The 12,008-nt window shown below is 39.1% G+C and overlaps 1 protein-coding gene across 1 annotated transcript; it reads left to right on the plus strand.

Annotated features, from left to right (window-relative positions):
• Positions 1,363-5,257, plus strand: LOC109230872 (ADP,ATP carrier protein 1, mitochondrial-like). The gene is made up of 4 exons (XM_019396332.1): positions 1,363-1,498; positions 2,445-2,958; positions 3,740-4,111; positions 4,685-5,257. The coding sequence occupies exons 2-4, from the start codon at positions 2,467-2,469 to the stop codon at positions 4,982-4,984; spliced, it is 1,164 nt and encodes a 387-aa protein (XP_019251877.1). The 5' UTR covers positions 1,363-1,498; positions 2,445-2,466; the 3' UTR covers positions 4,985-5,257.

Consider the following 12,008-nt stretch of genomic DNA (forward strand, 5'->3'; position numbering starts at 1 on the left):
TCTAAATTATTTATGAATACTCTTGAGAAGTCATTTTCCTTAATTTGCGTACCAAACACCAGAAAAAGAATACGATTACTACTCCCTCCGGTCCAAAATAAGTGATTTTTTGGCCTTTTTTTGTGGTCCAAAATAAGTGTTTTTTTCAGATTTCAAGAATGAATTAATTATTTTTTTCCTACATTGCCCTTGGAGTAAATAGTGTTGGAGTATGTGTTAGGAATATTTATGTAAAGAGATAGCAAAGGTTAATATGGTCAACTTCATTGCTAATTAATGCTAAAAGGTGAATTTCTTAATCTGTGTGAAAACAGCTAAAAAATCACTTATTTTGGACCGGAGAGAGTACTTGTTTGCCAAGAAAATATTTTCTTAGAAAATATTTTCCGTTATACCAAATACACCCATAATATGACTAATTTTAACTAAACAATCAAAACAAATATTGTTTTGATCAAATAATAATACAATACGATACAATGGTAACAACCATCCAAACAAGCTGCAAGTAAAGTTTTTGGAGAGATGAGCACCACCTTTGTTAATTTACAAGTTCTGTTTTTCGTACGGCTGAAATTAATTTTGTACAATTACAATATTATTGAAAAGTTAATTACAAGTGTAAACATAATCATGAGTAACTCAGAAAAAAGAGTGAGTAACCTATATTATAAGTAGAGTCGGTCAAACAATATATTCTTTCCTTTCACTTTTGCTTGTCCACTATATTAAAAATATATTTTAACTTTACTTGTCTACTATACTAATATAAATCAAGAGAAAAACAATTTTTTTCCTGTTTTACCTTTACCATTAACTACTCATTCGCTAAATTATTCCCCAGGACTTATAGAAATGCTATCATTATTATGGATAAATTATAAAATACCTCTTTTATTTATTTTTTCTTAATGGGAGTGCAAAGTCAAAAGTGGACAGTAAAAAATAAACGAAGGGAGTGTTTTTTTAACAAGGGAATCCGCACCGCTATCCCTCAGGTGCGCACATATAAACTCCGATCCTATGTAATAACCCGTAAACTATATAAAAGGTAAACCGCACTAGACAAGCCTCGTACAATGATCTCAACTGAGGAGATAGCAAGTGGATTTCAAACTCTAGACCTCCCATTTGAGAAGTTTCCTGCTCAACCAATTCGGCTAACCCGAAAGGTAACATGTAAAATTGAATTATACTGTCAGTAAATATAATTTAGATTCTTTGTTTTTTATCCAAGACAAGTATAACTGATGGGCTGAACATTTGAATTCAAGTCTAACCGTTGGTTTTAACGCGCCAATGGCAGTTAGACAAGTTTTCGCGGACAATTTAGGGTCAGATCGGTCAATAAAGGAAAACTCTTCCACCGATCGAGCACCTTCTCGAAAATTCTTCATTTTTTCCTGTTTTCCATATCTCTACTCTCTTCTCAAATGCTCCTTTCTGCTCTCCTCAGAGATAAGGAACGAGGTTTCAATTCTCTGGCCAACTTTCTTAGGTAAGCTCCTTTCTCTTTCTACACACACACTAACACCCATACTGTGTGTAATATTTTTATATTTACTTCTTCTCAACTTTTTCGGTGTACGAGGATCAAACTTACTATTATTTTTATATCTAAATTATTTTTAGATATAAAATTATGTTATTTTTCTGGAACGGATTAATAAAGAGAATGTGTCATAAAAAAGTGAAATGGAAGGAGTAATTTTTTATGTGAATTTTGACATAGATTTTAAAATAAAAATTGCAATTTAGAAACTACATGAAAAGTGCTATAAGTCGCAATAGTTAATAATTTAAAATATTAAATAATCATTTGCAAAAAAATATAGTCAAAGAAAATCTTGTTTGACTTCCCAAATAGTAATATGTTTATATAAATTGGAACTGAGGGAGTACGAACTATGCTTGCTTGGTTTTTATGAGTGATCATTTGGTTTGATTCTCAACTTCATTCATCTTCATTTGATCATTGTATTGTGAAGTGTATATGGTTCAGGATTGTGTCATATGAATTGATATCAACTTCAGTTCATTTTCTTGCAGTTAAAAATTAAAGTGAGAATACACATTATTTAACAATGGTTTAGTAATAAACGCGTGAATAAAAATATGTGTCTTGCATTCGTTAGGTTGGTGTAAGCATTGGTGGGGGTAACCTTTAATTGAAAGAGAAGATTGATCCTATTCGCCATTGAACGTTCATTCGCATCTATAGCTAGTAAAATGTATCAAATATTGGATTCTGCCTTCTTTTTAGTAATTGCGTAACATCCAAAGCAGCTTTTCACGAGCACCCCGCCACATACACCTAGATGGGCAGGGGAGCTGTTTTGTTTTTGAGTAGAACAGAGTGGTAAGGACTTCGTAGCAACTTTCATTCTTAGTACTTGAACTAGCATTGTTTTAGTTTATATTTTAATATGTTCCTCTTCTTACAGGTTGCTACATTGATCTAAAAACATGGGGGATGGATCACAACATCTATCTATATATCAGAAAATACACGGGCACTCGTGCCTGTTCTCTCGAAAAACTCCCTACGTACGATCCAAGCATATTGTTCCAAACTATATGACTGGTGGATGTGTTAATGAAACTATACATGGTCCTTTTATGGCGACTCGCCAAGCTACTATCCTGGATTTCGAGCCATTGCGTGCTCCTATTCTTATACGGGCTCCATCTGAAGCTCCTTTAGAGAAGAAAACCACTAGTTTTATTGTCGATTTTCTAATGGGAGGAGTTTCTGCTGCTGTGTCTAAGACAGCCGCTGCACCAATTGAGAGAGTTAAGCTTTTGATACAGAATCAGGACGAGATGATCAAATCTGGTAGACTTTCTGAACCGTACAAAGGGATTACTGATTGCTTTACGAGAACTGTTAAGGATGAAGGCGTCCTTTCTCTTTGGAGAGGCAATACAGCAAATGTCATCAGATATTTCCCCACTCAGGTTAACTGACCTTACTTTCTGTTGGTTGATCAAATTAAATTTGTTTACTATTGTTAAATTACAGTGTTACTTTACTTTTTCGTCATACTTAATCCTTTTTTGTTTCTTCTTAGACAAATTTGAGGGTACTTTACCTACCAGAGCGAAGGCGGAGGCGGATGCAGGACTTAAATTTAGAAGAATTAACCCAAATAGCAGCCCGCCTAATCTCTTAAATTAAAAAATAGTTGGCGGATGTATACTCTATATATAGCTATGTATAATTAATGTCTAATCTGTGCATACCGGTTAGAAAAAGTAAATATTGAATTTGGCTGGCTATTTGAGTAACAATCCTTTCAATTTCAAGCCTTCAACCTTACACTGAACTCATTGTACTGGTCAAATTATGAATTCAGATCTGACATTAGTTGAGATTTTAGTAGTTCTTACATATATATCTATTCCGTGTCGAAAGTTCTGGGGTCAAATGATCCCATAGCCAAAAGGCTATATTCGCCTTTGTATCTCTGATACAGGAAACGGCTAATTTGATGTTACCAACAACACAGAATATCTAGTGCATCTGCCATTGAATATCTGAATAGTTTTCACTGCATTTTCTTAAACATACTTCTTTATTGTTGTATTGACTGTGTTTTTCTCAAAGGAAAATTGTATCGAAACTTCTAGTGATAGCACTGGAAAAGAGGGAACTTGAGGATTGCATTAGTTATTTTGATTCGATAAAAGTATTTTGTGTCCTTTACTACGTATTAATACTGAAGATTTGTTTCTACAGGCCTTGAATTTTGCTTTTAAAGATTACTTTAAGAGACTGTTTAATTTCAAGAAAGAAAGGGATGGCTACTGGAAATGGTTTGCAGGAAACTTGGCATCCGGTGGTGCTGCTGGTGCCTCGTCTCTCTTGTTCGTGTACTCGCTGGATTATGCTAGAACACGCCTCGCTAATGATGCTAAGACTGCAAAAAAAGGCGGTGAGAGGCAGTTTAATGGTTTGCTTGATGTTTACCGAAAAACCATTAAATCTGATGGTATTGTTGGGCTTTACCGCGGATTCACCATCTCGTGTGTGGGAATAATTGTTTACCGCGGTTTGTACTTTGGAATATACGATTCCCTTAAACCTGTGGTTCTAGTTGGTAACTTGCAGGTATGGAGTATCTATCCTCTGGTTCTATGTGCTTTTTATTTCATGAAGTCCTAATATGGATGCTAAATGTTTAGATGCATGTATATATTTATTATTTATGTGTGTTTAGTCCTTATCATTTTTGTCTATCACTATTTTGTATCCATAGAATTGGCGGCTATTAATTAGTAGCTAGAGGCGGACCCAGAATTTGAAGGTCCGGGGTGCACTTTTGGATTCAACCAAAATCCTCTTTGTATAGAGGATGCCAACTACTAATATATCACTATTTTCTAAAGACATATACATGTATACATGAAATTTTTGCCGAACTTTACGGGTGCCGATGAGCCATCTCGGTGTAACATTGGTCCACCTCTGCCAGTAGTGGAGTCAAAAATTCTAACGAGGGGATTCCAAAAGCACTGCACTAAAAGCTTTTTCATACAAAGGGGATTCAATAAGTTATATATATACATATATAAATTCTTTTTTAGCTATGTACGTAGTACAATATTCGGGCGATTGAACCCCCTTCACCATATATAGCTCCGCCGTTGCTTTTAATGCTGTTGCTATTTTTGGTGTTCACAGGATAGTTTCTTTGCGAGTTTTTTGCTCGGATGGGGTATCACGATTGGTGCTGGTTTGGCGTCTTATCCGATTGATACAGTGCGTAGACGAATGATGATGACTTCAGGAGAAGCAGTCAAGTACAAGGGCTCATTAGATGCATTTTCTCAGATAATAAAAAAAGAAGGCGCCAAGTCACTTTTCAAAGGTGCTGGAGCTAATATTCTACGTGCTGTTGCCGGTGCTGGTGTACTAGCCGGGTATGATAAACTGCAGCTCGTTGTTTTCGGAAAGAAATATGGATCTGGTGGCGGCAGTTAATATGGTGCAGTGATAATGATGAAGATGGTTTAATGTTGTGTAGATTACTGTTGTCCGCGTCTAGCGTGTGAATAATTTTCCCAGTAGTTTCTGGTTAGAGATAACTTGAAAGTTTATACATAACTGTACAAATTCGTGGTTGCTTTTGCAGTTCGAACCTATTTCAAAGTTACATCTGTGGTTGTCTATATGAAAAGATATACTACAATTTACCTTGAGAGTTTAGAGTCTTATTCTATTGAAAATTTTCATCAAGTGTAAGGTTTCTCACAATTTTTGTACATATCCTTGTGTTGCATGATCTTTACTTTGAGTTATTTTGCTTCAATTCCTTGTGTTTCTTGAGATCTGTAGTAATATTAGTATAAATTGCTATATTCACAGTGGCGGAGCCATAAATTTTACTAAGGGGAAGATAAAACATAAGAAGAAAATAAAAGGAGTCAACATATAGTGTATATGTATAAAAATAAATTTTTGACCTAGTTAAACGATGTGATTTTCGGAGAAGGTCAATTGACATCCTTTTAACATAAGGTGGCTTCACCACCGTTTAGGCATAGGCTCGAGCAATAAGGATGCAAAGTTGCTTGTTGAGAATCACATTGTGAAGTGTGTTTTGCATCAGTATCATCAGTTAATATACAACAATTTACAATAATTAAGCCAATTTACAACAACTAAGCTTCAATTTCGAGTGAGCTGAGATCGGCTATATGAATCCTCATTATTCATGACACTCTATGCTTGCCGGTCATATAAAGTTTATCTGAATGATTAATATTAAGTTAGCAATACATGATGATAAAATTACAATGCTTATTAGTTGTAGAGAAGCTCGTTTTGTAACGGTAACCTAATTAACATTAACGAACTCAACGAAGGGGCGGAGGGTTCTGGTAATTAACGGGAGGTGTTTAGCAATTGCGAGTGTAAATCGCAATTTCATAATGCGACTTAGAAATCGCAATCGTCAATTGCGACTTATTATGCATTTAGGAATCTTAATAATTTAGGATTAATTACACTAAAATACCCCATTTGATTCAATCTCAGATACACCTACTGTGTTTTACAATTAAACACTTAAACTTAATATAATATGAAATGAACTTAAATTTGGTGCTAGGTATGGTTGTAGGCATATAAATTTTATATCCATAAAAGAATTTGGACTATATTTTAAATTCAAGATATATTGGTCCAATAAATACTACGGGCTAATATAATTGAATTAATTATATAAGTCCAATATATATGGATTAAATAAATAAGTCTTATTTCATTGGGCTAGCACATTTAATTGGGCTAAAGTGATGAGCCCAATTTATTAGGCCCAAGATGTCATCTTCCTAGAGGCCCAATTTGGTACCACGTGTCAACTGACGTGGTGTGCCAAGTCAAACGGAAGAGCCAATGGGATCATGCCACGCGTCAAACTGACAAGGCATGCCAAGTCACACTAAAAGGCCAATCAAATCGCGCCACGTGTGCAAGTGACATGTTCTGGCCAATCAAATGCGGCCATGTCACACTTCAATTTGATTGGTCGGAAAGAGTTTGTTCTTATCACAACTCTTCCCTTCCACAACTATAAATAGGGGTCTTCATAACTCAGAAAGGACACCAGAAGTTATAACAAGAAGCAAGAGAGAGCTCGTGGATCAAACACCGCAAATTTCTCTACAAGTTTCAAGCTTCAAGCAATCAAATTCAAGTTCAAGAAATAAAGTTCAAGCTCAAGAACGAAGAACGAATCAAGATCAAGCTCAAGCTCACGAACAAGATCATCGTTCGTGAAAACAAATATAGATTCAAGATCAAGCTCAAAGGCCCTTGAATTTATTTACTATTGGAAAGAAGAATCAGAGGATTCATAGAGATTGTAACACTCAAATATTCGAAATAAAATACTATGATTGTTGCGATATTTTTCGGTCTTGATTTTATTTTCTCAACTCAAATTTATCAAATTCTGGCACGCCCAGTGGGACAATCTCTACCTCTCATCTCAACTTTTCAATCACCAAAGTTCAAGAATATTGAAATGGCTTCAAAGAAAATTAACTCCGTTTCAACTTCCACCAAGGCTGCTAACTCCAGGTTCTATGCTGATGTGGAAAGCATCCTCGATGTCACCTTTGGAAGCTTCGGACCAGTTACGAGGAGCAAAGCAAGCTCTTTAGGACAACAAGCATCCCAAGTGTCGTCCGCATCAACCCCTGTTTTCGGATCTTCATCCTCAAAAGGAGCAAGATCTGCCACAAACGCATCTGAAGGAGGAAGTGATGTTGCTGAAAAGATCAAGAAAACTCTTGCTCTGCTTGACCTCTCCGGCTCCAAGCGCTCTGCTGTGAAGGAAGATGATGATGCTTCAAGTGATGGATCCTCCCCACTTACACCACATAGCGTGGGCCAATCAAGGATCAATCTGTGTGAAAATCCATGCTACTCTCCGTCATCCACGACAATCATGCAAGCCATGGTGACAAACACTTCATCCATGGAGGAGCAGTTGGCAAACTTGACGGAAGCAATCGCTGGCTTGACCAAATGCATGCAAAATCAAGAGGCTAAAATTGACAAGCTAACAGATAGGGTGGGAATCTTGATGGAAGAAGAATCTACCCATGCACCCGGCAAGCTCCCAGAAGTTCTAGAGAGTGACTCTCGCCCAAGATAAGCAGCATCCACTAAGGCTATCCCTGTCTCATCTGAAGGGATGATTCCAATCGATCAACTGAAGGAGTTCATCGAAGGAATCATTAAGAACAAATATGAAGTTGCTGCCAAATCCTCCCTTACATATGCAAAGCCGTACACTGCAAGGGTCGATATGTTGAAGATGCCTGCTGGCTATCAACCTCCGAAGTTCCAACAGTTTGATGGTAAAGGTAACCCGAAGCAACATGTTGCGCACTTCGTGGAGACGTGCAACAATGCTGGGACTTATGGAGATTACCTCATCAAGCAGTTTGTCCGCTCGCTAAAAGGAAATGCTTTTGACTGGTACACGGACCTCGAGGCTGGATCTATCGATAGCTGGGATCAACTAGAGCAAGAGTTCCTCAATCGCTTTTATAGCACAAGACGCACGGTGAGTATGATAGAGCTTACAAATACTCGTCAACGAAAGGGGGAACCAGTTATCGACTTTATCAATCGTTGGAGGAATGCAAGCCTCAACTACAAAGACAGGCTTAGTGAAGCTTCAGGCATAGAGATGTGCATCCAAGGCATGCATTGGGGATTGCACTACATCTTGCAAGGTATCAAGCCTAGCACATTTGAAGAACTTGCAACTCGTGCCCATGATATGGAATTGAGCATGGCCTCCACTGGAAATGAAAGGCTGCCCATCTATGAACCTCGCAAAGCAAATGACAAACAAGAAGTCAGGAAGTGGGGCAAGTTCGTACCCAAGTCTGAAAGCAAAGAAGCTATGAATGTCAATACGTCACCTATGAAGTTCACGACGAAGGTGAGCAAGAAGCAGAGTATTAAATCCACTTCTTTTCAAGACAAGCCAAGTGGAAAGTTGACTCTAAAAGAGATGCAGGAGAAAGAGTACACATTCCTGGATTCTGATGTGCCAGCCATTTTCGAAGAACTCCTCGAGTTTCCGGAGATGAAGCGACCAAATGAAGCTTGGAAAACAAATGACCCAAACTACTGCAAATATCACCGACTTGTTAGCCACCCTCTGGAGAAGTGCTTTGTCTTCAAGGACAAAGTCATGGACTTGGCTCGCGAAAAGAAGATCGTGCTTGAAGATGAGAGAGCAAGCGCAAACCAAGTCTCTATCACCTTCGGCTCATTTAGTCCGGATGAATTATGCGGTGTTAAAGAAAGTAAAAATGAAGAATTACTGGAGAAGGACAAAGTTGAAGACGATCAACCTGATGATGATGAAGGTTGGACGTTGGTGACTCGTCGTAGGCGCCACAAAAGGAGCCCACGAAAAGAATCAGTGGAACAACCAACAAGGAAGATGATGGTAAAAATACCAACGAAAAAGAATCCAGTTAGGCATTTGAAGAAAGCAAAAGTGGAGATGTACCACCCTCAAAAGCCACGAAATCCAGTGACCTTGGAGGAGTTTTTACCAAGTTGGTTCCGCACAAAGATTTCCCATGAGGGCATTGATGCCTCTTGTTGCCACGCTGACAAAGGGGAAGAAGAAAAGAGTGATGACCTACCGTTGGAACCATCTTCGGAAAAGCCTATCGAGTCCACTCCTCAAGAAGTTAATGCTTGTGAGGAAAAGGTCACATTTACAAATGACAATCTTTTGCTAGGTGACACTTCTCATAACCGCCCATTGTACCTGGTTGGCTATATGTGCGATGAAAGGGTAAATCGGATTTTGGTTGATGGAGGATCCTCAGAGAACATTTTGCCAATCCACACTGTGAAAGAACTTGGTATTCCCATGAACGAACTCTCAGAAAGTCGTGTGATGATCCAAGGATTCAACCAAGGGGGACAAAGAGCCATAGGCGCGATCAGGCTGGGAATCACTATTGAAGATATGCAATCAAGTGCATGGCTGCATGTGATCGACGCGAAGACTTCATACAATGTTTTGCTTGGGAGGCCTTGGATACATGAGAATAAAGTTGTTCCATCTACCTACCATCAATGTTTAAAATACTACGAGGGTGAAGTCGAGAAGACGATAGTTGCTGATGATGAGCCATTCACCGAGGCTGAGTCACACTTTGCCGATGCAAAGTTCTACTTGAAGAACCGCATTGTGAAGGAGCCGAAAGCTGATGATGGTATGAAAAGCAAGAATGACGAAACCATAACTAAAAGAGCTGAGGTGACTATTGGTAAAGCCAAAGCTGTTATAAAGGAGGTACCTACCAACGTGAATAAGTCTCATAAAGGGGGTATTGTGTCCTATGGAAAGAAAGTAAGTCCCGCGCTCCAATATGTCCCTAAAAGGAAGAAAGACGAGGGCGAATCATCTAATCTCCAAACCAACATGCTAAAGGAGTTAACTCTTCCGGTCAAACGAATTGAGGCAGTAAAGTCGTCCTCAATGCCGCTTGCAGGGTTTGTAGCCCAAAATCGTTTGCAGAATGTGGCACTCCCTACAAAGCGAACAGATGAAGGTTTTGACCCTAACGCTTACAAGCTATTTGCAAAAGCTGGATACAATCCCAATGAGCCGTCAAAGTTAGGGAAGCTCCCATCAGAAGTTGCAACGAGGCAACCACGTGAAGGTTTGGGATACAAGCAACCGTCACCAGTGCGCATCTCAATAAGAAGGGCGAGTAGCAATTATATCACTGTAGAAGATGAATCTGCCGCTTCTAACAGGCCTTCTGTCTTTGATCGACTTGGAAAATCAACTGTGAGAACTTCTGTATTTGAGAGATTGGGTCCATTAAAGAAGGGGAACAAGTTCCAGAGAAATTTTCAAAGCATAAGAACACCCGCTTCACCCAAAATCCAGAAGATCTCTAAGGATTTCCAAAGTTTGGTTCCTTCTAGAATGAGGCGACAAACAAAACTTGTGGTTTCATGTAAAGAAGTACTAAAGGTAAAGCCATATACTGTGGTCTACACTAAGGAACATGACAAAGATGAAGAAAGTGTAGGTTCTTCGTATCATGTTACTGTACAAGGCGAGAATGGTGTTCCATCTTCAATGGAGGATAATGCAGAATTGGAGGATGTTTCACCGTGTTATCACATATCCTTCAACGATGGGGACCCTCAAGAAGATGAATATGTGAAAGACGCTCCACCCGAACTTGAAGAAGGAGTGAAGACGACAATTGATGCCTTAAAAGAAGTTAACCTTGGCACCGATGAGGAACCAAGACCCACCTACCTAAGTGCTTTACTAGAAGCTGATGAAGAGAGCACTTATATTGAGTTACTCAAGGAGTTCAGGGATGTCTTTGCTTGGAGTTACAAAGAGATGCCTGGCTTGGACCCGAAAGTAGCAGTCCATCACCTTGCAGTCAAAAATGGTGCTCGTCCTGTTAAACAAGCTCAAAGGCGTTTTAGGCCAGACTTGGTTCCCCTGATTGAAACTGAAGTTAACAAGCTCATTGAAGCTGGATTTATTCGGGAAGTTAAATACCCAACATGGGTTTCAAGTATTGTCCCTGTAAGGAAGAAGAATGGCCAGATTCGAGTATGCGTTGACTTCAGGGACCTCAATAATGCGTGTCCCAAAGATGAATTCCTGCTTCCTATTCCAGAGCTGATGATCGATGCTACTACTGGTTACGAGGCAATGTCTTTTATGGACGGTTCGTCGGGCTATAACCAAATTCGCATGGCACCAAAAGATGAAGAGCTTACTGCGTTCCGCACCCCCAAGGGTATTTATTGCTACAAGGTAATGCCTTTTGGCTTGAAGAACGCTGGTGCTACTTACCAAAGGGCTATGCAGAATATTTTCGACAATCTTCTCCACAAGAATGTCGAATGCTATGTTGACGACTTGGTGGTGAAATCAAGAGAGAAAGGCGACCGCTTGAAGGACTTGAGGATGGTATTTGAATTGCTTCGGAGGTACCAACTTAGGATGAATCCATTGAAATGTGCCTTCGGAGTTACTTCTGGAAAGTTCCTTGGTTTCATTGTTCGACGCCGAGGGATCGAAATTGATCAAGCCAAAGTGGATGCCATTTTGAAAATGCCTGAGCCTCGAGATATCCATGAATTGAAAAGTCTGCAAGGAAAGTTAGCGTACCTTAGGAGATTCATCTCGAACCTAGCTGGGAGGTGTCAACCATTCAGTCGCCTTATGAAGAAAGGTGTCCCTTTCAAATGGGACCAAGCATGCAGTAATGCCTTTGAGAGCATTAAATCCTACTTGATGAAGCCTCCAGTTTTAGCAGCCCCTATACCTGGAAAGCCATTGATACTATACATTGCGGCGCAGGAAAGGTCTGTTGGAGCACTGTTGGCCCAAGAAAATAGTGAGGGGAAAGAAAACTCCCTTTACTACTTGAGCAGGATGATGACACCTAACGAGTTGAATTATTCGCCAATTGAA

Source organism: Nicotiana attenuata, chromosome 8, assembly GCF_001879085.1.
Source record: "Nicotiana attenuata strain UT chromosome 8, NIATTr2, whole genome shotgun sequence".
Classification (NCBI taxonomy): Eukaryota; Viridiplantae; Streptophyta; class Magnoliopsida; order Solanales; family Solanaceae; genus Nicotiana; species Nicotiana attenuata.

Excerpts from the sequence above, each read along its gene's own strand:
- LOC109230872 (XM_019396332.1), top strand. The coding sequence starts at position 2,467 with ATGGGGGATGGATCACAACATCTATCTATATATCAGAAAATACACGGG. Across the intron at positions 2,959-3,739 it reads TCAGATATTTCCCCACTCAG|GCCTTGAATTTTGCTTTTAA; the intron begins GTTAACTGACCT and ends TTGTTTCTACAG. Across the intron at positions 4,112-4,684 it reads TTCTAGTTGGTAACTTGCAG|GATAGTTTCTTTGCGAGTTT; the intron begins GTATGGAGTATC and ends TGGTGTTCACAG.